Source organism: Numenius arquata, chromosome 10, assembly GCF_964106895.1.
Source record: "Numenius arquata chromosome 10, bNumArq3.hap1.1, whole genome shotgun sequence".
Classification (NCBI taxonomy): Eukaryota; Metazoa; Chordata; class Aves; order Charadriiformes; family Scolopacidae; genus Numenius; species Numenius arquata.
The window spans coordinates 17,328,470-17,353,713 of NC_133585.1; the positions used below are offsets into that span (position 1 = coordinate 17,328,470).

At 36.6% G+C, this 25,244-nt stretch overlaps 2 protein-coding genes across 3 annotated transcripts in view; one reads left to right on the forward strand and one right to left on the reverse strand.

Annotated features, from left to right (window-relative positions):
• LRRTM3 (leucine rich repeat transmembrane neuronal 3) overlaps positions 1–8,562 on the forward strand; it is an 85,131-nt gene extending 76,569 nt beyond the window's left edge. The window contains exon 2 of the mRNA XM_074154870.1: positions 8,353–8,562. Coding sequence (XP_074010971.1) covers positions 8,353–8,562 — 210 coding nt within the window. The remainder of the gene's footprint in view (positions 1–8,352) is intronic.
• Positions 1–25,244, reverse strand: part of CTNNA3 (catenin alpha 3) — a 492,103-nt gene that overhangs the window by 328,359 nt on the left and 138,500 nt on the right. The gene's annotated exons all lie outside the window — the stretch shown is intronic.

Below are 25,244 nucleotides of genomic sequence, written 5' to 3' on the forward strand. Positions count from 1 at the left end.
CACTTAATGAAAATCTGTAAAAATAACTGCAGTCTGTGTCGTAACTGATTAGATATTGGATACTGCCACTCTTCAGAGACTTTTTCTCATTAAGAGGAATACCACAGAATACCATACACAGACCTTACTCCTCACAGAGCTCTCCTGAACAAAGTCTTCCCTTAAGTTTCTGCAAGACAACATCCGGCATGAGCCAGCCCTCGGGTATTTAACTAAACAAGGCACTCCAATGTTTAACTAAGCTTGGCTTGGACAAGTTTTTCTAAACTTAGCTGTAATATGTTGTTTCTTCAAATCTATGATACGATAGGGTTTTTTTTAAGGGGACAGACATCCTCTAAGTATGAAACAAATCCATAATATAAATCAAACTAATCTTATTGGTTCCTTTCATTTAACTCCCTTTCCTTCTTCACACAGCAATAAAGTCTAGTTTCCTTTTTAGTATTCTAAAACTTGCAGAGGAGAAGGGAAGGAGCTGCAGTGACCTCTTTTAGGGCTTGTCCACAAGACTTACAAGTGTATGCATAGAATATATACACATCTACCTACATATGTGTAGCTTACAAAGATCATCTCTTTGAGACGTCTCTACAAATACATTATTTACTTTCCAAAAGTGTCTTTTCTCATGTTCGTTTTGTTTATGCAAATTCTTCATATTTTAAGATTATCTATTGATTGCTAAATAATGAATTATAACTAAGATATAGTATGATGGTCAGGTTCTCCAAGTTGCAACAAACTTTACTAAGACAAAGAGCTAGATTTTTCTATATGTAGCAAATGCTTGCTATCTAATACTTTGAACTGAATCCATCATTTTCCAGCATCTAAAGTGAAAGTTTTATCTGTGTTGATTTACTTTTAGTCCCACAAAGTTCAGAGCTGTCATTTTAAACGATACTTTAACAATTATGCCTTCAGAGCCTATCAATAAACAACGATTTTTGTATATAAATGAAAAACAAATGAGAAACCTAAAAAGGTTAGTGCTCAAGAGATCGAGATCTAATTGTAATAACACTTTTAGAAATACTTTAGGGCAATATTCACTTAATTATTAAATATTATGAAGCATATTTCAAACTGCATCAACTGAAAGGATAAATTTTTACTCATAAACATACACTTTCAGAAGTACTGGCCTTAAAGATAATTTTTACTTTTTAACACAGCCCTCCTCTCCCAGGGAATATGCTGCATCATAAATTACTTAAAATTCATGTTAAACATTGAACAGATAAGAATACTATTACTGATGGACTATAATTCTAATCATGCACTTACTAAAGCTTCTTCTTTTTTGGTATCAATATAAACACAGGGCATTCACTCACTAGAACAAGTAAAGTCTAGAAGCAGCAGCTACTTCAATAGGAGCTTTGAAATAACGTTTCTTATATTGCCATGGAGACAACCGGTCCTCGCGTTCACTGTGACTGAACGGATGGTTTGAAAAGCTTAAAGCACAGATGTGACGCAGACCTCTCATCTGTCCTTTGCTTCCTCACTCTTGTCTTTCTCTGGTAAGAGTGTCCAGTTATGACACATGTTTAGTCCTACATGGCAGCGAAGATTGGGCACAAAACAGATGTATAGTAATCCATGTTTGGTTTCAGTTGCAGTATTTCTCACACCGTGGGACCCCAATTGAGGTAACTAGAGATGAACACGTTGGAATGGAAAAATTACCATACCCAAGCAGAGCACATGAAACATATCACTACTGTAGTTTCTTGCCCAGATTTACTGCAGAGAAGGAAAATCACAGCAGAAGAAAAGCGTTTTTGAGCAACAGAAATTTTCATGTTGAAATCACATACATCTGGACAGATGTGCCATTTGAATAGGAAACATAATTATCCCTCACCAAGAGAGCATTAACTTACTGTTTGTGTGAAAAAAAATTTCATGGAAGCTATTGTTACTGTGTACACTTTTGGCAGGTTTTTAATTACAGCCTGAACTGAGTAGAAACTAATTCTGAGAGAAGCAGAAAGCTGGAAAACATCCTTCCCTTTGCATTCCTTCACTCGCACAACTCCTCCCTGCCATTCACAAGTAAAGCTGGGTGAGTTAATACCAATGCCTTGTGACATTTCATGACAAAGTTCTCATCAGCTGATCTAACAACATATTGCCCTTTCCCAGGCCTTTAGAATTTGGACTTCGAAAGGTTGAAATATGCAGGCACAAGCTTTAAAGAACAACCACCTAAGAATTTAGAAGTTTCAAGGAAAACTAAGATCTTTCCACAAATTGGCTATAAGGGGTCTATCTATTCCTTTAACAGAAGCTTGAGTTTAATTATCTCCCTTGTTTCACGGCACAGCACTTAAGTAAATACATGCTTGAAGAAGCAGACAATGAAAGAAGTGGGATGAGACCATAATCAGACAGGTACTTTCTTCTCATAACTATACCTACCAGACAGCTCTAGGGCTTTCACAGAAAGCCATTGGACATGCTACTTAAGAGCAAAAATATAGGACTTGTTACATGCAAGATCTGCCAAAAAATGGAAGGGAAAAGTAGGGGACAAGGTAGGAAACATGCAGATAAAAAATAGGGAAAAATAGGACAGAGGAAAATAAAGAGAACAGCATAATGAAGTTTGGAGGAGGCAAGTTGGGAAGTTGAGAAGGGGCTGAGAAAACAGACGTAGCAAAAACAACGCACAACCTGACAAGCGATTTACAAATAAGTAAGCTGGTGGGAAAGACTGGTATTTAGAGAATAATTAAAGATATCCTGGAAATATTGGCTAGTAAGTATGAATAAAACAACTTCAGTGATGCTTTGCTGAAAGCAGTATTCAGTAGTGAGTTTTACAGGAAACAGGAGAGAAACTAGGAATTCAAAGGGTTCCCAAATGAAGACAGAAACTGCCTTCACTTGTAATTCAAAGTCTGAAATCAGGTTGTTAAGATTAATAGAAGAACCAATTTAGATAAGAGTTCTTAAATACATTAATTATAATTTATTCTAATGTATTCTCTATCTAATAAACCCAAGGTGGTTTATTCCTTCAAGTTTTTTTTCTGTTTTACATGCATTCAAAATACTTGGATTCAAAAATAGTACTATTCAAAATTTAACTTCCAATAAATTTAAATAATATGGCAAATACATCACAAAGACAAAATAATGGATGGTAATGTATCAGGTTTGTTTTGACGCTCATTTGAAATAACAGGATTCTTCACAGTGGTCATGAATAAAGCATTTAATTTTGATTCATGCCAATAAAACATTTATAGTTCCCTGGTCTATATTACAAGGACTTGTTCAATTCTTTTTTACTGAAGCCAATAGCAAAATTCCACTGACTTGTACATGAAATAGATTTAATTCTCATATGTTAACCATATGCTGATATGTTATATTCCCGTGTCGAAGTTGTAATAACATTCCTATATTCTGTACATTTACAGAACAATATATCACAGCTCTATCACTTCTATTACTTCCATCCTTCAGTTCATTTTACTCTCTTAACTTCAGCACACAACCTGGTTCACTTATTTTCATCACTCCTGTTCATGGTCTTCTGTTTTTCAGCTCTTTATCTCTGCCATCTCCATGGATAATATTCCTTTGTCCTACCATATTTTCCTGTGGCTACATTCTTAAGCCACTCCATATCTGTGGCTATGCTCTTATGCCTTTAGTTTCAAAGCTTTCACTTCCAGGATTCTGAGGCTGAGTCTTGAAATCCCCCCAAAAGGTTTCAACACCTCATGTCCATTAAATTTAACAAAATTCCAAAATCCTTAGGCTGAAAATATTGCCTCTAATTCTAAATACAATAAGTTCAGGAAAAAATGCAATTCTGTTTCTTATGAAAGCCAAGCCAAGGTCAAACAATCAGATAATAACACAGCCACAACACCAGAAGCTTAATAAACGCTGTATGCCTTTGCTAGATCCTTTCCCATCCTTGCTGACTGCCAAGATATTCATCTGTAGCTAGAAGCATTCCCCTCCCCAACCAGTTCACATCTGTTTAGTACAGAATATACTTCTGCAGTCTGGATAAAATAACCTATTTCCTGCAGATCTCTGTAATTGCTAGAGAGAAGCCAGAACCAAATTCTCAGTCTCTTTTTTTTTAAAAAAAAAAAACAACCAACCAACTTCCTTTTTATCTGTAGTAACTTTTCAACTGCCAGTGAGGATCGAAATAGAAATGCGAAAACGTCAACATCCCAAATATTGGATTAAATTCTTGTCAGGGCTGAACAGAATTATTTTTTTAAAAAAATCTGATTTGCTATATAGTTTTGTAAATGCAACCTTTTAACTATATTTTCTATGTAAAATAAGTCTGGAGTTTTAGACTTCCTTACTGAAAAGATATGGGGTTGCTGGACACACACAGACACCCCTGTACAGAAATTTAATGCTATGCAATGAAATTCAGGTTGCAGGACAGATATTTCCTTGAATAGTAATTGCAATTTTAAGGCTTCTGAACTGTAAATCTGAGATAAGCTGAGGCTTTTTGGATGCTCATATGAACCTGAACTCCAAACAATATGAAGTTCACACATCGCTAGTAATTAAACAATGCCGTGTTTTTAACTCCAGAATTGCTGTCAAAGAGATAAGAGCTATCATTACAAATGCTCTGGTATGACTTACTGGAATTTTAAAAATAGTTCAAAGAACGGGAGGTTTACAGAGATAGAGCTTTTACTGAGACGCATACCACTATCAGAAGGAAAACAGAAAGGAAAAATGCAAAGGAGGAAATACAAACAGGGTTGTTCCTTGTTTAATTACGATGCCATCCATGAGGATTGACTTATCTGTTCCAGGACTATTACCTGAGAAGCCCAAAGTGATCCTGCACAACCAGACAGCAATAGAGCCGTAGCTGGTAGAAGCTTCACCTGATGGTTACAAATAAGCTGCAGTATGAACTGTAGTGACCAAGAAGTCTCCTTCCCCAAATACTTACACTGAAAAGAAACATGGCAGGTGGTCAGATCCTGACCATTCTAGGAAATAGAGGCAGAAGGAGATACGCTTAAGAAGAGAAAAAAAGATGCAACAAGAGAAAAGGAGTAGATCAGAAGAAACTATTGGGGAGATTTTATAACAGGTCTGAATATAACTAATTGTCTAAAAGGAGCAGAGTTTACATTCTACAGAAATGACCTACAAGTGAACCAGTGCAGATTCTTCTGAAGAGTGCCATCATTCCTGGTTCATATTTGCCCAGAGTAAGGTAGAATTGCCAACACAATTTCATACATCCCTTCAGAAAACAGCAACGGAAAACCACATTAGCTAATTTTTTTCAGAATAGAACACACCAGACTAAGGAAAATGTCATTGATCCAAAAGCTGTTCTTTTTCTCTAATCTCAGCTAGGCCTCAGAACTCCTCACGTGTGGCTTCCCACTCGGGCCTGTACGTGTATGCATGAAAGAATGCACGTATGCAGTTGTCTATATTTCAAGGCAATTGCACGTATGGTTTGCTTAGCCCACCTGACACTGATGACCAACTTCCCATAGAGTTGCTTTAGTGCAAGGCCGTCATGTCAGCATTAGAAAGAAAGTGGATCAAGCCCGTAATCATAATCAGCTTGTTTCTGACTACAGGTCTGAGGCAAAGCGCTCCTTCCCTCCCTTCTGCTTTCTACTCTGGCGTTGCTGAAAACAGAATATGATCAAATGTCAGCAATTTAGATACATTACATGAAAAAAAAATGAAAAAAGGGTACTGAGAATACGACCAGTTATTAAGATCTTAACACACACACACACATACACTTTGTCCAGTTCAATATACATACAACAAATCTTTTTAAAAAATGTATGCAAGCCTCAGCTCTTACTCTGAACACACAGAGACAGTTTTTTTTTACTAAGCATGTCAACCCATATCTTCTATTTTGATAGATGTGGCACTAAATGTCTCTTCATTGACTACTCCAACCAAAACGTGGGCAACAGCACATTTGAAGCCAGATTGTACAACAATTTGTCTGGTTATCTGGTTTCCATGGAAGTGGGGATAGGCATTAATGAGTCAAGGTCATTCACCACCTTTTGCTCCTGTATTTTTTACAATACAATGTAAAATGCAAAGCAAATATGACTAATTTAGCTGAGTGGACAGAGAAAAAGTAAGTACCAGCAGATCTACATGACTCCCTGCACAGCCAGAGCCTTTAGACCACTTTTCCTTTCTGTACACTCTTTGGGGCTCTCATGCCTTCTAGCCTCACCGTTTACTACGGTGGTTCATTCAGCAAGAAATTCTGTCTATCCCTCAGGCACGTATGCCTGGTCAACAGAACACGAATGGAGATAGAAGTGGCTTTCCTTATATCCCACCTCCAGAATTTATGGCAGTCTTTAGGTTAGGTACAGAGGATCAGGGATGTTTTTACCCTACAGTGCCATGGGAAATGAAGGCACCATCAACACAGGCGGGAGGGGATCAGTCCTGTTCACAGCAGGGCTTGAGAATTGTGCTTCTTGAGAAGATCACTTAAGCGCCAAGGTTAGCACTGTAGCCTTTCTTCTATCATAAGACCAAAACTGCAGGAGACAGTATATGTTCATTGCATGGCAACTTCCAAAAGTAAATCATGCCCACAGTGACATCATCCAATATTGTGCCACACTCATAAAATTAGGTTAGGAAATACATTTTGAGCTGTGGAAGGAAATGTTCAATAGTTTAAGAAAATATACTGATAGCATTTATGAAGGGGGAAAAATCTGGAGCATTTCTTCGTATTGCCTGTATTTAATGTGCCAGAGTTCCTTCTCGGGTAAAGTCTTTTCATTATTTTAAGAAAGCCTGAGGTGTTCATCCAGTGTTCATCATGAGGAAAATAAACAAAACACGCCCAAGGTGGCTACATGAAATGCAGAGAGGTCATGAATGTTTGTGAATGAAGAGATATAGATCACCAGACACCTATGATACAGTATGGTGTCTTTAACATTAAATCTTTCAAATACAAGAGTCAGGACAGAAAAAGATACATTGCACTGATTTTCTGATCCCATCCTATGAAGATACAGTTTTGTCACAATTTTAACTGATATTCTTCTGATTCAGACAGTATGATCACATGATATGCTACATACGCCCAGCTTCTACGCTGAATGTTATTTAGCTCTTCATGAGCTATTGATATGTAGGTAGAAGAGCCATTTGTTTCCTTATATTTTTCAGTCTGCCTCCATGTTTTGCACAGCTTATGAGCAGTGTTTACGATGGGACTTCCAACGTGCTGTCATGAGCGTGTAGAGGTACAGGTGGGACATCCAAATGCATCAAACAGTTGTGCGAATGAGAAACAGTTTTGGTTTGTGTTATTTCATATTTCAAATCAAAATGCTTTTAAATATTACCTGTCTTCACATTTAGTTTTATTACATTTCAGTCTGTCTTCAAAATAACAGCAAGAGGACAATAAAAGTCACAAATATAAGTTGTTCTCTTTAATTTACAATGGACTGGAAATCTGATTTTTAAATACTTTAAAGCATGACTCACACAGCTATTATAATATAGTCACCCTTTTCATCCTTTGTCTTAATAGATATAAAAGTAAATCTAATAGTACAAATGCATACAATTCAAAATCTGTATTAATTGCACCTCTGATTCTACAGTGTACTGTAAATAATTCTATGCTGAAGTGTGTTCAAAATCCCCAAGAAAACAGTAAAAAAATTTAATAACTTTTCTGCCTAAAGAATTCAAATTAAACCTGCAAAAGGGAAGCTTCCAGAGCTACCATAACATAACAATAGATCTTCAACGGTCCAATATTTACTGAAAGCTGCTAGATTCAAATCGATATTTATGCTATAAATAATAGGAAACATGTCATCTGTATTTCCCAGCAGACCAAAGGAATCACACCCACTGATCTATTCAAGCAAGATCACTTTTAAACTTGAAAAGCCATTTTAATTTCATTTGAAATATTCCATATATCTCCAAATTGAGTCACTCCTCTTTTGCCTCCCTGTCACATTGGTTTTAGCAGATGCTAATTACATTCTAAAGATAATCTGAGTTCAATCACATCCTAATCCTCACAACGCATTCAAGCACACACCTAGTCCTGGGCCACAAGATCAAACGTGGTAGTGGTTGGGCATAAAACACCCTAGTAAAGACCAGGGTTTGGGTGGAGTGGAGGGGGCAGGGGGAAAGAGAAAAGGAAGATATTTTTTTTACGTGCAGCACTATGTTTGGCGTTAGCCAATGTTTTCAGACAGTCCATTTCTTCAACATCAAATTCAGGGAAGTACAATTTGATTATGTCTTTTGGTAACTGGCTGTTTTTCATCTTTGTTTTTCCCCTAGATACCATTGTCTATGAATGTGTCAACATTTCTTGCCTATGATCAGCCCACGATAAGTTACTGTGGAGTACACCATGAACTCCTTGCTCACAAGCCCTATGACTCGAACAACCAGGAAGAAACAGTGGAAACACACCTAGAAACTGATCTGGATCTGAGCACAATAACAACAACAGCACGAATCAAGGAACACAGTCAGCAGCTGGCTTAACTGGTGTTTTTTGTTGTTGTCTTTTTCTTTTCCTGTAGCAGAGGCTGCAACCAAATTCTATGTAACATTATGGACAGAAATGACAAGACATACTATGGATTCTAGGATCCCCTGTTCAAATTAAAAACAAATCACAAAGATTAATTGTTTCAAGTCTACAATTTGTAATTAGTTAAGTTGTGCAGTATTTTTTTGACTTCAGAGTATGACCCTCGAAGTGAATCTTTTTCAGAACTCATCCTACCTACCTGTATAAACTGTACAGATGTAATGTATTTTTCATATTGTAAAGTTTCAATTACCAAGAACAGCTGGTATGTACAGTACCATAATTTAATTACATCTTACTTTACAAGTTTCAGTTTCTAAAGTTTCAAATTAACAAAAGTTATTTCTTGTGTTATTAAGTTACTCTGTTTTGTAGGGATCATTTTGTTACTGCTTTTGTGCCCAGAAAACTTTAATCGAAAATTCTGTCCTTTGCAGAATATGCACCGTTTTTACAGTGTTTAATGTGTAGAATTTTATCTACTGGTTCCAGAAGTAATGCATTAACCAAAAGGAGGGTTTAACTATTCAGACTTCTAAGAAATTCTTGAAATACATAGCCAAGTTTTCTTATAAATGAAAATAATAATAAAAAAGTAACAATTCTCCTCAAACTTACCTGTTGCCTTGAAATACAGCCTGATTTCTAAATCAGAAAAACGTAATGATAAACAGATGTATTTCAACAAGAAAGTTTATGTATGCAACTGATGATGTTTTGTAAAGTCTCACTGTTCTGCAAGACAATATGGACAAGAGACTTAAATAGGCAGCTGCCTTTACAAAATCCGCTGTGAAAGCATAGCCTGCCAGATCAGGCATTTGTATTTCTACTTAAAACAAATGGGTCCAAACCCTACTCCTGTCAAAGATCACTGCTGAGCAAAGTGGCAACAGAAGCAAGCCCTTAGAGTTATACTACTCCTAGAATGTAAAAAGTTACTCAAAACTGAGAAACATCTACTTTGCTGAAAAATAGAGAAATTCGAACCAAATGGTAAAGGTTAATAGCCCTCTAACGTTATGATGCATCAAGCTAAGAAAAAAAAATGCAAAACCTTTAAATACAAAAAGATGTAGTACGAAGTCTTTAACAATTACTACATTGCATATTTGTCTACCATTTAATATCTGGATTGAAGCATTCTTATACCCCATTCTTCGGTTTTAAATCTTCAAGACTTCTCAATACTGTATGAGAATAACTTTTATAATATTACCCTCATGTTGTAATCACAAAAGATTACAGGAATTAGAAACACATTATATCATGCTGACTCGGTGAAATATAAAAGGGAACATGAGCCTTTCAAAATATAGGAGAAAAAAGTTTCATATGGTGAAGCAACTTTTTTATAATAAAGAGAAATTATATAACCACAATTCTATTTTTCTGAATGTTTATCCCATCATATTTTCGTGTAGCTTCAAAGCAGAAGACTGAAATTTAAAATTACAGTTCAACTGTTTGTACAAAATATAAAGCAAATATAATGAAAAATAGCTTCAAAATATTGTTAACAAATGAATCTGCATTCACTATCTTTTAAGTGGAAACAAAGTGTCAAAACAGAATACATTGTACTGGTTATTTATTTAGCATCTTAGATTTTGTAACATATTTTGCATAAATTATTTGCTATTCAAAACATTACTTGTCTTTTTAAGACTCATCTTAAACCTCCACACTTCAGTTTCTTATTTCTTTACAACACGGTTTCTTGAAATTGTCAACTACAGTGCTGGAATTATACTATGCACAGTTTGAAAGTAGATTTTGCTAATCGTAAAATGGAGCCCAAAATGCAGGTGTCATTCTGGAGTCAAGCAACTGTTGCACTGCAGGAGGAAGTCACCTGCTTCATTTCAAAGTTGGTTTTAACATTTACGCATTCTGGTTATAATAGAAGGCCTGAGCTGTTAGGATCAATTACCATTCTCCCGAAAGAGTATTTCAGTTACCCTTACTCTGTCCTTCCTCTTCTATACCCTGACCCACTGCCCCCACATTTTTAGAGCACGTGAATGTGATCCTGGCGCTGATGCAGTTACTCAAAAACGGACAAATGTTCAAAGGCTCCATGTACTTCTAATTTATAGAGAATCGTATTTTCAATGTTAGACACTCTAATGAATTTAGGCTAAGGAACATGATAAAATATTTTCTTATGCCAAGAGACACAAAATCTTTTTGACAGATCTGGTTAAACAAGCACAACTAGGTATATATTCGTCTACACACAAACATTTTCCCTTTTGTTTCCTTTCCTGAATAATGAAGCATACATTAATGAATCTAGAGTGTCTTGCATCTCTCCTGAAAGACTTGTAGTTTCAGACCAACGTATCAATAGACAAATGGTAGAAAAGCAGGGTCACAGAAGTAGCAGCAATTGCACACCTCACAGGGCTGCTATACTATCACCACCAACTTCCTGGGCTTTTGTAGTGCCGGGCTCTGTAACCCCAATGGGCCACTCCGGTGCTCTGAAAGACACACACAACATCCCAGGGCCCAAAGCAGCAGGGGAATACATGCCCACCCCACATCTAGAGTGTTAAAATATATGTTTCCACACATAGAACTTTTTTTAATGGTCTACAACCCAAAATCTGCTATTCTCAACAAGATGGATGCCTTCCAGAAAACTAGATGGCAGGTAGGTACCTTCCCTGAAAAGTCCATATGATGAAAAAACCCTAGGTTAAGCAAACCCAAACAAGGACTCAGTCCTAAGGTCCTACGTTAGCATACACCTGCTTTCCAACAGATTATTGCCAGCTACATGTTGACTCAGAGTGCACAGAAACAGTAAATGCTCTAGTTATGTGGACAAAACCAAAAAGTATCACTAATACAGCCCCAGTCTTCTAAGCTACAAGTTAGCAAGATGGGTTCAATTATTTATTTACTGAGAGTCACTTTCATATATCATTTCCACTTGCAATGAGATCCACAAACCACAAATAGAGGTAGTCAACAGCATCAATCTCAGTCTTGCAGTTAAGTGACACCACCGTACCCTGGTAGATCATTTTATCAAGAAAAAGCTGGGTGAATTCATTATGCTTGCAAAATACAAACTGATAAGAGTATAACCTCTACCAATAAAAAAAAAAAAAAAAAAAAAAATCACCAGACAAATTTAAAAATAAATCTTGCTACAAGGAACAATTCACACCTCACACCATCCATCAGTGGCTCATGCTTGTACAGCAATTTACAGGGCTGAAACACCCGTTAGGAAATTGAGCACAAGTAGCTGAATTGAGCTATCTAAAGAAGAAGGCACATAAGAAGATTAATCATTAATCTGACAAATGACTGCATGTGTCTCAAGACAGTATATAAAATAAATAACAAACACCAAAATAACATCTATACCGAATGACTTTCAATTAAAAAATGACCAAAATTTGCAGTATAAGGCATTGTACAAACTTTTTGGTAAGGAATCTGAGAGCTACCAATAAAAAAAAAAAAAAAAATTTTTTTCAGAGATACATTGCAAATATCAGGCTTCTTTCGGCAACATACAACAAACAGAAAACGTACCAGCCTCAGATGTTGTGTACTAGGTCGCTTTACTGACACACACTCAGTATCTCCCCTTCTCTCTGAAGACATTTTCTTTCTTTTACTGTTATTTCCAATCCTCAGATTGGATAAAAGAACAGAAATTGTGCAAGAACCGTAACATGAATGGTAAAACAAAACAAAACAAAACTGTAAGGGCAATACCACTGACTAGAAAAATAAAGCCAGGATTCCAGTATCAATGGAACTGTAATAAATTCTGGAAATTGCTTTATTAGCAGTGTAGGTACTCAAAGATAGTTAATGTAAACAATTTACATGATCACATATAGTGTCAAATACAAGCAGCTGTATTTAGTTCCCATCTGGTCTACTAGAAATAGTTGAACGGGTGAGAAAGAACAGTTCAAGTCACATTCCTTCTCTAGCTTGATCCTCCTCTCTTGAGTGAAAGATCTTTTTGATCCAGATTTTTGCATGGGTCTCAGAGGCCAAGGCTTCTGGAATGCAAATCTTACCACTAAAGCCATAAGTATTTGTACTTGGTAAACCCCCAGTATCAATACAGGCTGGAGGATAAAGGGACTGAAAGCAGCCCTGAGGAGAAGGGACTTGCAGGTACTGGCAGATGAAAAGCTGGACATGAGCTGGCAACATGTGCTCACAGCCCAGAAAGCCAACCGCATCCTGGGCTGCATCAAAAGAAATGTGGCCAGCAGGGCAAGGGACATGATTCTGCCCCTCTACTCTGCTCTGGTGAGACTCCACCAGGAGTCCTGCATCCAGCTCTGGGGCCCTCAGCAGAGGAAAGACATAGACCTGTTGGAATGGGTCCAGAGGAGGGCCACAAAGATGATCAGAGTGCTGGAGCACCTCTCCTATGAAGACAGGCTGAGAGAGTTGGGTTGTTCAGCCTGGAAAAGAGAAGGCTCCAGGAGACCTTACTGTGGCCTTTCAGCATTTAAAGGGGGCCTACAGGAAACACGGGGACAGATTTTTTTAGTAGGGCCTGTTGTGATAGGACAGGGGGTAATGGCTTTAAAGTAAAAGAGGGTAGATTTAGACTAGATATAAAGAAGACATCTTTTATGGTGAGGGTGGTAAAACACTGGCACAGGCTGCCCAGAGAGGTGGTAGATGCCCCATCCCTGGAAACATTCAAGGTCAGGCTGGACGGGGCTCTGAGCAACTTGATCTAGTTGAAAATCTCCCTGCTTATGGCAGGGGAATTGGACTAGATGGCCTTTAAAGGTCCCTTCCAACCCAACCTATTCTATGATTCTACATCTAGGCTCGATAACGTGTCTTGAACAGCAGCTGGAAGACAGAACCCGAAGAACTGAAGAATGGGGCAAGCACAGAACAGTATGTCCCTAGATGCCCCTATAGACTCCAACAATTTGTAGGTGAGGGACTTACTGAGCCAAATGTGGTGTCTTAATAGTCCCTCTTTGAATGTGTACACGGCTTCTTCGAAGCCCTACAAATACGTAATATTCACAAGTACCGCAGAAAGTAAATTTACTCTGACAAGAAAAGCTGCCTCTTTTCTTTGTTCTAGGAGAAATGAATGATAGTGTAACAGTAACACTTTTCACGTCCATTTTTGATGCAGAAATATAATTATCACGTAATTAATAATGACAGACTGAAAACTTCCAGGTAGCTTGAATAACATCCATCCAGTCATCTAAAGTATAGATATTATCTGAAACCCTGTAGATTTAATTATCAGATTTCCCTCTGAGGGGTTCTTAAAATCAAGATGCAGCTCACCAGAAAGCAGAATATTTTTTCAGCTTTCTCAAGTCCACTTCAATGGTAAACAAAAAATTAGCCTTTTTCTCACAGTGTTGCAAAACACCTTTCAACATAGAAAGACACACATGAACCTCATATGTGGTATGATCGATATTTAAAAGCAGATTTTAATTAAATTCCTCAAAAAATACCATTTAAGTGAATTAATAGTTCCATTATAAAGTAACAAGGCCAAATTCCATTTTCCTGCTCTACCTAATTATAGAATCTTATAAATTTTAATTATAAACTTTCAGAATAAATCAACGTGAACATCAGAGTTCATGATTAATGTTATTTTAATGAACACCTAAGGAATTAACATTTTGCCACTAGAACCTTGCCAAGAATTTTTATGTAAGTTGAAGTGCAGCGTGTACAACTGTGAAAATCCCACATGGCATGGAGCTTATATTCTAATTCATCAACATTGATTTTGTATGTAAATAACTCATTCTTTAAACTGTCTCTTTAGATGGTTAACTACAAAGGAGCACCTGCTGTGTAATAGCAAATGAGTCTGCAACATGGAATTCATCATACCCAGTCCTGTTACATTAAAGCTCTAATACACTCATAATAGTGGACACTTCAACATGTCACCACTACAGACACGACACATGTAACAATAATAATATACAAATGAGCATTAATTAATGTTGCATTAGTATGGAATTTCTTTGGATTAAATTTAATGTTTGATGATTGCCTTAGTAGTTGCCTTAGGTCAACTGACATAAATAGGATGGATGTTATTGTAATAAATACTAAAGGAATTTAAAATGTTCAGTTATATAAGAATACGGGTTTTTTCAGCTTTCATAGAGAATACCTTCCACTTTGTATTCTGTAAAAAATAAGACTTCTAAAGGTGGATGCAATTCAGCAACAATTCTATCTACAATCTAATCATAAAGTGATTGCACCAATGAAACGTATTTCAAAGTCAAATAATTTAAACATTGTATATACTAATTCTGTGCTTCTTAAAGAACAAAGACTCATCAACTAGGGATGAGAATACTCATTAAAAGAAAACGATGTGTCCCTCCAGCACTGTGCACTTCAATAATTTCAGTAGTTTTATACAAGACTGTGTCATAAATAAGGCATGGAAAGTGATTAACTGAACCACTCGTACTGAATACATGGTGTTGTCATTTATTCTTTCAAAAGAAATAATGAAACTGATTTATTTTTCTAGTAATGATGATGCGCCTCCCTTTTACGTCTTGCTGTTGGTAACTTCAATTTTAAAGAACCTGTAAACTCACACAATTAGTCTAGACTTCACTATCCAAAAGCTTTATTCTCATTTTCAGGGAAGGAAAAAATGCAGCCATCAATGGTATATCTGAATATGCAAATAAGATTCATGAAGAAGTTGGGTTTTTTTCTTGTCTTCTGCTTTAGCATTATGTAGATGGTTCATACTTTCTGCAACTTTCCTCCTTCTCCAAGTTCTAACTATCATAATTGAGAATGGCAGAAATAAAAAAAAAAAAAAAAACTATTCAGGCTGAGTTACTAGAAGGAAAAAAAAAAATGTTAAATGGTTTTCAGGTATCCGTCTCCAGAGCTGAACAGGTTTGCTGCCTACTGAGCACACGCTAAAGCTTGTCTGACTCAAGTGCCTTTTGCTTCACCATTAGATCTTCTGAATACAAACTCATAAATATGCTAATGCTATAACACACTAATAATAATCAACCTTTTTTTTTGCTCTACCACTACACAATGCGGTGTTGGTTTTTGGTCTTTTTCTCTCTTTGCACCCTAAATACATATGATTAATAGATGTCAGTATAAACTGTCCTAATTCCACTTTCATCAAGTGATTACAACACAAACTTTAAAAGTGGAACTGGAAGGGATGAACATGACGTCCTCCCCATCTCAAAGCAAAAGCAACTTTACTGTGCTAAATGCTTCCCTAACTTCTTCAAAAACCTTCTGTCTCTGGAAAACACAGTACCTATATCAATCTGTATTCATGCTTACCTATTATTGCTATTAGAATATTTTTCCTTATGCCTAACCTAGTCGCTACTTGTAACTGTTGTTGGTCTACACCTATATCTGCCATGGCCACCTTGAAAAACGCCACACAGGTTACTACTGACTGGAAGTTGCATGATCTTTTAAGAGAAGAAAGTAAGATATTTCTGAAATTTGAACCTTCAGAAAGACAGATGCACTGTTTGTGAAGCTGACCGCTACCTTAAAAAAAACAAAATTCTTTTTTTAATTATATACTTAAATATGAATAGAGCTAGTGAACTTGATCAGGAATAAACATTATTGATTAAATTTCTATTTCCACTTTTAAGACATTATAATTTGTAAGATTTGTAAAACAGGACTCATAATCCCGTCTACTGTCTGACAAATATAGCCATTTCTATGCTACCTTTTTCCTGAAGCTTTCTTCCATTTCTTAATTTCTTTGAATAATGCCTTGAATCTACAAAGAATCTTACTGAAGATACGTGGATCCCAAACAGGCATAAAGATCTGCCTCTGTTCTGCAGGATCAATCTCATGGTTTAAATTTAAAATGACAACTCAATGTAAATTGCTGTCAGTCTCTTCTCCCATATTCACAAGCTTTAGCACTTGTTCATTCTTTTCTTCCCTACCTGCATGCATTTTGCCTCAGGATTTTTGAAGTTCCACCTTTTCCTTAGCAAAGAAATTAAGAAACCCACTGAAATTAACAACTGGTTTCAGATCACTTATACTGCTAAATTATATTCTAAGATTCCTTCATGTAATATGCAAGTATCTTGCTGAAAACCAAAATTATTTTTGGAAAAAGAACAAATTAATTTGTGCTTCCAGAAATAAGCATTAATGGCCTATTGTAAGACTTTGTGTTTAAGATTTTCTTTTACAAAATTCAGAGGAGGGGGGCAAATATCTGCAGGGGCATTGCTAACACCACAAAAACATAACAGTTACTGAAATAAAACACTCAGATCGCTAGCTAAAATGTGAAGTGATTTAAATGCAGAGATAATTCAGTGTTACTCCTGAGAGAGGGTGTAAGGAAAGGGGATATAAACATCACAGATGCAACTAAGTTATGCTGCAAGAACAAAAAAATATATTCTCAAAAATTAAATGAAGCTTGAATAGAAGATATTTAAGGCTAGTTTTTAAAAGGAGGTGCAGGCTAATAGGGCAGTAAATAAAATAGGAGATGAGAAGGATTAAATTTAAGTCCGGACTCAATGCACACAGGCAAACAACCCAATAATGAAAAAGGCTTCTGCCTTCCTCCCATAAGAAAAACATTTTATTTCCATTTTCTCTAGTACTAAATATCTTCTGCATATCTGAATAATCTGTAAGCATCCAAATCTAAATCATTATGAGGGATAAAAAAGCTGGTATTATATACATGAACTAAAAGGAGTAACTGACACAGAGAAAACGAAAACAAGACCCAAATATACCAACATATAAATCTCAATTCTCTAACTACTATGGGAGGCAAATAAATAACTCTACATTAGAACCTCAATCAAGTGCCCTTATGTTAAAAATAGCTTGTTGCTAATGACCTATTTCACCTAAGAGGACTTCAGGGAAACCAAGGGAAGTGGAAAAGTAAATCATAGACAGAATTATTAATAAATAAATAAAAACATACATAAAACCACCAAAATATTGCTCATTGGAAAATTAATTCAATTACATGGGGCAATGAGGACATACAATGCTGCATATCAAAAGCAGCGGTCTGCTATGCTTTAGTGGTATATTTTTCCATTAACACCACAGTTTTCAAGACTCTCAGTTATAAAGGTAACCTGGGAAAACAATTAAAAAACTAAGCAAGCATTATGAAAGGAAAACCTTTAGCATATATATTGTAGCATCAACAGGTCAACTAAGCCGAAATAGAGTCATAGAATCATCTAGGTTGGAAGGGACCTTCGAGATCATCTAGTCCAACCATCAACCTAACTCTGACAAAAAAACCATCACTAAACCATGTCCCCCAGCACCATGTCAACCCGTCTTTTGAACACCTCCAGGGATGGTGCCTCAACCACTTCCCTGGGCAGCCCATTCCAATGCTCAATAACCCCTTCAGTGTAAAAATTCTTCCTAATATCCAATCTGAACCTCCCCTGGCGCAACTTGAGGCCATTTCCTTTAGTCCTGTCGCCTGTGACTTGGGAGAAGAGACTGACCCCCGCATGTCTGACTGAAGAGGTAAATAAGCAAACCAGCAATTAAGAATGAGGGTGAAATGTGCTATCAGTAACAACTCTTGAGATCCTCACAGTTATTTCTTGCGCAAGGCAAGTATCTCCATTAAAGTTGTCCAAAAATGAATCAGCATTTCACTGAAAAATATCTTCTCCTATGCCACAAACTTTAGGAAATACATCCAGCAAGCGAAGAAAATGAATTCTATCTATGCAGGAAAAGGGGAAGATGTGTATAACGGAGAAAGAATGGTGAGAAAACAGTTAAGAGAAGCAGACGTAAAAAGAAGACCAAAATGATTCAACTATGAAGGACTCGACAAAACTGTGTAACTGGTCATTATGGTAACAGATTAAGATAAGCAAGTAAACAGGAAGTAATGAAAATGGGAAGGCACAAATTAAGCTGCTCATTCATATTGATTGGTCCCGAATCAAATTTAATTTTCTGGGAAAGGGGAGTGAACACAGTGACATCCAGACTCAACAAGCTGTCTACCTCATCTGCCGTGGCAGTGAAAATAGTTGAGTAAGATACATCAGAAGGATAGGATAGTAACACACTATATATAAAGACAATAGTATCTGAATTGATGTTATCTTTTCAGCTTCAATACTTCACTCTCTTTGGACAGCTCAAGGCAGATCCATTTTTTCTTCTGACAAAAAGGGCTTTTAATTTGTGGCAATAACCCTCAAAAGAATTAATTTTAAAAAATGCATTTTTCACCTTTAGTAAAAGCACACCAAAAACTGTAAAATATTCTGCTCCCAAAATTCTTATAACAATAAGAGCTTTGCAATCAGATATACTTGATTTAAGGACAATGAAGCAGGTTTTGTGGGCTGCAGTACCTTATAAATCTTTTCTGATTTCTTTTGGGGTAGAGGGAAAAGGGGAATTGTTGAACAAAAAGATGATAGATTACTTTTGCCTGTGGGTAATAAGGCTTCCTATGAGGAGAAATGGCATACTCTGAATAATTACACACAGTTTGAGGCAAAGAGAGATGTACAGAGTCTAGTCCTGGGTCAGAAATTTCATCTGCCACAAAATACTGATAAAAAATGCGTGAAGAACACAGGCTGAATTCACACTATTTTTCATCATTTTTTGTTTACTAATTTGCTTAGCTTAAACAGGAGATCAAACCACAATTTCTTCCATCTGCTTTGCAGAAATTCTTCCATCTTGCAACACGAATGTCAATAGAAAAAGAAACAGGTAAACTGCATAGAGAGAATGTCAAAGGATCAAAACCACAGCACAATTGCAATAAAAGAGATATATAACCAGGACTGCATTTTAACAAAAATATCGAGCATATTTTTCAAAGAATGTTTATGAGACACTACAATAAACATGGGTGTCTGGCAATAAAGACAACAACAAAAAGGACAGCATGAAATATTCAACACAGACCAAAATTTTTTTAAAAATTAATAAGACTCCTTTTCTCCCCCTGATTTCCCCTTATTTTTACCAGATGCTACACAGCTGCCCTTTTATATCCACACAGCTGAGCTTAACTCCTTGAAATAAGATGATATTCTGGCTCCATTAAAATTCAGCGATGTTCCACCATTGGCTTTAGAGGATTTGACCTTTTAAAGGAGTGGGATTTTTGCTCTTCTACAGATGATAGTCAGGAGACAGTAATGGAGATAAGAATGAGTGTTTTATGTAGCACAGTTTGACATAGGCAATCACCACAATGCACTAGCTAATCTCATAATTAAATACTCACCTGCAGCCTTCTGAGGTATTTCCTACACTTGAAAGAATATTTGATGAGAGGGTAACTCCTTCCCTCTCACACAGAAAAAACCAACTCACCCATATAGTGATTTAAGAACTTAAATTTTATATGTCACTGAGAAGCAGCTATTAGAAGCCTCCCAGAAACTGTTCCCCTCTTGACCAGAACCTTCTCCACCTTCTCCTTAAGAGAATCAAAAAAGACACTGAATCAAAGCTATGCTTTACTGCAACACAACTCTGAAAGAGTGAAAAAGCTGTTCTGCTGGATAAAAAACTAAAAATCAAAGCATTAGTCAGCCAATCCCTCCCTTACTCATCACGTACCCTTCCTTTCCTACGAGCTTGTTCTCAGGCTAAGAATTCTCAGTGGTGTTTTTTTGAGATGCAATAACTTTTAAAAAGTCCCTTAGGATCCACAGAATGTTACCTTCTTTCTCTGAAGTCTCCTCTGAGAGATAGTAGTCTTAGCTTAGGAAAATCCAGAAATTTCTCTCAGCTGAGCACACTCAGATGTTCTCAAAAGGAAGTGCACTTTCCCTTCCTTCCAGAAAGCTCCACCTGAACAAGGGCTACAGGGGCCAACAGGGAAAATAAGAGGCTCCCTGCCTCTGAGCCAAATGCAACACACAGTAACATTCAGTAAAGAGTAAACAACTGAATAACAAAAATTATACTATCAATCACATCATCGCAGAACATCAAAAGTCACAGCTTTTATCACAGTTCATAGATCAAAAGCATCGCAATAACTTAAATTTTTCTTCTTTGTAGTTTAAGGAACTTCAGGCTATTTTCTAGGTTGCCTTATGTATTACTTCAGCACGAGCTAACAAGATACTGAGTGAGAATTCATTAGCAGCTGGTCAAGTGTAAACAGTCCATCAATCATTTTTATTTCCTTACTGTCAGCAATTCTAATTTCAACTCTGGAAAAAAAATTGTGTTTTAAACTGTGAAATATATCACATATAATAGTGACATTTGCTAGTATGCTTTTAGATTCTCAAGCTTATCATGAAAAAGTCAGTTCAACACATAATGAAGTCATTCTTCCTTTACAAACACCAAACCCAATTATAGACACAAAAAAAAAAAAAAAGGAAGAAAAAAAAAAAAGCTGCTTCAACTAGAGCAGATGAACAAACTACAGTCTCTTCCAGAATAAACCCATCAGTTTGTACCTAAAGCTCCAGTAAAAATTCTGGAAAAATTGCACAGCTCTCTCATTTCATATTTACATGGTGATTTCTGTCCAACAAAAAGCAAACACATATTCTGGGTTTTTCCTATATTCCAGTCAGTGGAATAGAAGTTACCAACCAGTTACTATAAAACAACCTTTCAGCTGACGACAGGAGTCTCATCTTCAACATACCCAACACGGTGCTCTGCTCCAGTTTTCATGGCTCTGCTTTTGCAGACACACTTTCATGCACAGCTTTTCTACAAGAAACCTACCTGACATTTGGCAGAAGTTCGTGAGGAGGGTAGGCACGGCAATTAGTCACACAAAATTGTATCATCACCCTCGCAAATTTTCTGCTTATTTGGCATACTAGATTTCAGAAAAAGGCACAGTGCAACCGGGTCCTGGGATGGAACAGGACCAGCTTTTTCTTTCAGGTGATTGCAGGAGAAGCACGCTCAACCTCTAAAGCTGTGTTTACTATAGCTTTCTGTTTATTAGACCAGAAAGACTGTAACATTGAAAACAGTAAGTGAGAAAGAGAGCTCAGATGGCCAAATGACTCAAAGCATATGAAAATGGTTACCTCCCCCTCATCTGTACCCTGACACAGTGGGTAGCTTGCTCCTTCCTTGCTTCCTAGTCCAACACCTTGCAGCGGCTTCCCGGCTTGCAGCAATCTTAGAGAGCCTCCTCTAGAACCTTGGGAAAATCTCCTCCCAAATTTCAGGTGAGGCTTGGCTGGAGGTCCACTCCCTACGGACGCGCAGGCCAGACGCAGCCTCTGGCCTCCCAGGTGTGCCCCGGCCCACTCCACATTCCAGGTGGTTTCCTCACTCATGCACATCCCGAAGGCAGGAGCTGCCTCCAGGACCTTGCAGAGCTCCCTCAAATCCAACAGGTAGCTCAATGCACTGTCTTGGTATCCTGTTTTCAAAACAGCACGGTATGAGGTGCACACAGAATACAGTGAGAGCATAAACATTTAACAACACAACCACCCGCCACACACAGCCTGTCACGCTGGCTGTTTCTCTGCATAACCTGTTAGCAAAGTTTCATCTGTCTGACAAAACGTTAGGTAAATCTATCCTTGAAACAGAGTCAAAAGAAAGAGAAGTGCTACTCCCTCTTATATAAAAGCACTAAGAAGAGCGATGTTGACATTTCTTAGATTATTAAATAATTATTAAAATAATAAATATTAGAAGTAACAGTAATTACAAAGAGCAATGATAAATACTAAATATTATTTATTAGATTTTATATTAATACTGGAAAATTGTTGTGGATTTCTGCCATACAATCAAATTCCAGAAAGATTTGGTTTGTTGGTTGGTTGTGAGGTTTTTTTACTGTGCATATCAACTTTCCAGAAAAAAATGTTCCTATGAAAGAACAGCTCACATATTACATTACACAAATGCAATTTGGTTGCTAAAGTTTTAATCTTGTACCGCACAATTTCAATCTTCTATTTCTTGTACATGAGTTCTAGCTCATGAACAGATTATAGGACATAAAATTGTTAGGTAGATTCTAAAATACTAAGTTTAGATAAATCTTTTTAATGTTGTTATAAATTCGTCAGGGTAAAAAATATCTTGCTGATATGATAAGCTGAATCTCTGTTAAATGCACTTCTTTCATGCAAACAGCTCATGAGGAAATTGACTCCAAGTCTGAATAAACTATTAATAGCTTCTTTTGTATATTCAGCATTCCCCAGCTACTGAAGGCAAAATTGTGAAGGGACAGATTATTAACTGTAGATAACCCAGCAAGTCTAAAAGCACCACCAAATTTCTGTCCAGTTTTGATCACTGCATATGAAAATCATTCACCGTTACAATTCTAATCTGGGAAAAAACCAATTTGTAGTAAGAAAATGCACAATGAAGACTGGGAATATTACTTAAATAAAAATGTAAGCCAATAATCAGCGGGACTAGAAGGGACCTCGTCGTCATTTTTTCCATCCTGACCATGCTGGAACAGGACAAATGTTCCTAGAGCTGCCCAAACAGATGTTTGATTAATTAGTCTTTAACTGTGTCCACAAATGAATCTCTATGGCCTCCCAAGGAAACCTGTTCCAGTGTTTACTCATCTATATGGTTGATGGTTTTTTAAACTAACATCGCACAAAATTTTGCCTTTTACCAATTACATTTGTCTTTCTTTTACAGACATGGAGAATAACAACATACACCTTATGAAAACCCCTTTCATATCCAAAAACATTATCATGTTCCTCTTCTGCTCTGTATTTTACTTTCTACATTACACAAACTCAGTTAAGTCAGCTTCTTCTTATATGTTCTGAAATCCCTGCTTCATTTCGTTCCTCTTATCAGTCCACGCTATTCTTAAACTGTGATGCACATACTGAGCTGAGCCCTACTGATGGTTCATTTCATCTGTAATTCTCTGCAGATCCCAATGCCTTATGAACAGTACCACTGCTAAGCCAGAAATCCTGCATTTTTATTTATACAACTGCCTTCTTCCCAAGGGTAATCATTTGCATTTGTCATTTCAACTTGCAGATTTCAGACCATTTCTCCAAATTAAAAAATAATAAATATTTATATATAAGGGGGGAGTGGTGGTGGTGTGTGCTTTTACTGTCCTATAAAATACTTTGAACTCTCACCAGGGTAACATCATTCAAACTCTCAGTAAGTCCACTCTTCATTCCCTCAGCCCACCTTATTAATGAAAACATGTAATGTAGGTGTACCCACGCCCATCCTTGCAGAATCATATTTTATTAAACTATCCCAAGTTAACCTGCAGCACAATTCACTAGGAATGGTATTTTTCAGTGAACTGTATTTTCCCTTAGAATTAAGTTAACTGTGCTTCTCAGGGATGCTTATGAAAATGTCCTCCTCTCAGTGTGAAACGCCCTGTGCAAAGTTACATCATGTTTACTAGTTCCCTTTGAACCATTAGCCAGCTATTCTGTTGAAGAAGTAGATGTATTTGACAAAATGTGTTTTGAAAATTCATGCTCTTTGTTTATCACCACCTTCTTATCCTGAAGATTTTTAGGAAAAGAACATTTAAGGATGTCCTGCAGCTTCTTCCTGGTTATCCAAGTTACAGGGACTGATCTATAAATTCCCTAGTTTTAAGATAAGTTTTGCTTTTCTATTACTTGCAAATACTCATTCCTTACTGTTTTGTTTGGGTTTTTTTACAATAAAGGTCAATGGTTCAGACACTCCTTTCTTAAATATTCTTTAACCTCTTTCTGGCATGTATTTCACTTTGTCTTATTAACTGCATTAAGTACTTATTCCCAGCTAACTATTTACATGAAGCCTGAAGCAGGTAGAAAAATCATAGTGTTTTTGAGTTACTGTACCCCATTTAGAAAGGCCTTTACTCTCCTTCTTAGTTGCTCTTAATAATAATGGACTAGTATAAACTTCTCTTCTTGCTTTATGCAACTTTCACTGGTTTTAACACATTTTGTGCCATGGCTTTTTTAGCTGTGACCACATTCAATGCTTGTCTTTTTATTTACACTGCATCGCTATTCTATTTCCCAGTCATTAAAAAGCTCCTGATGCAGGCAAGTTGGTCTCATTCTATGCTTTCCACTTTTCCAGAAGTTTGCTCTTATGCTTTAAATAGCTTCTACTCTCTACCTCCTTTTGAATCCCTTGTCTTTATTTAAATCTTTTTTTAATGAATGATTTTGCTGTTTCACTTGTAATCCTTAGAATCATGTTTCTTATTTTCTCATAGTATTTTTGACTAAATTATTTCCAGTGCTCAGATTTTCACCCTCTTCTTCACTACTAAAACTCACTAGTTACTTCTTTCTTTTAACAGAGCAAAAAAGTCTTTGATGCTATACAAAAACTTGTTGGAGTGTGCCTTCTGTATTATTTTATTATTTTTTATTATTGTTACTATATAATATATAATATATTTTATTATTATTTATATTATTATAGAATGTTTGTTATTTGGACACAGGAGCAAACAGGTATTCTAACCTAGAAACCACATACAAAAATCTTCACCTAGCCAACAGCCAGGCCTTACAGAACTGAGGGGAAGGTACAACTTCCATAGACAGATGGTGGCAATGGTCTCCCAGTACTCCCACAG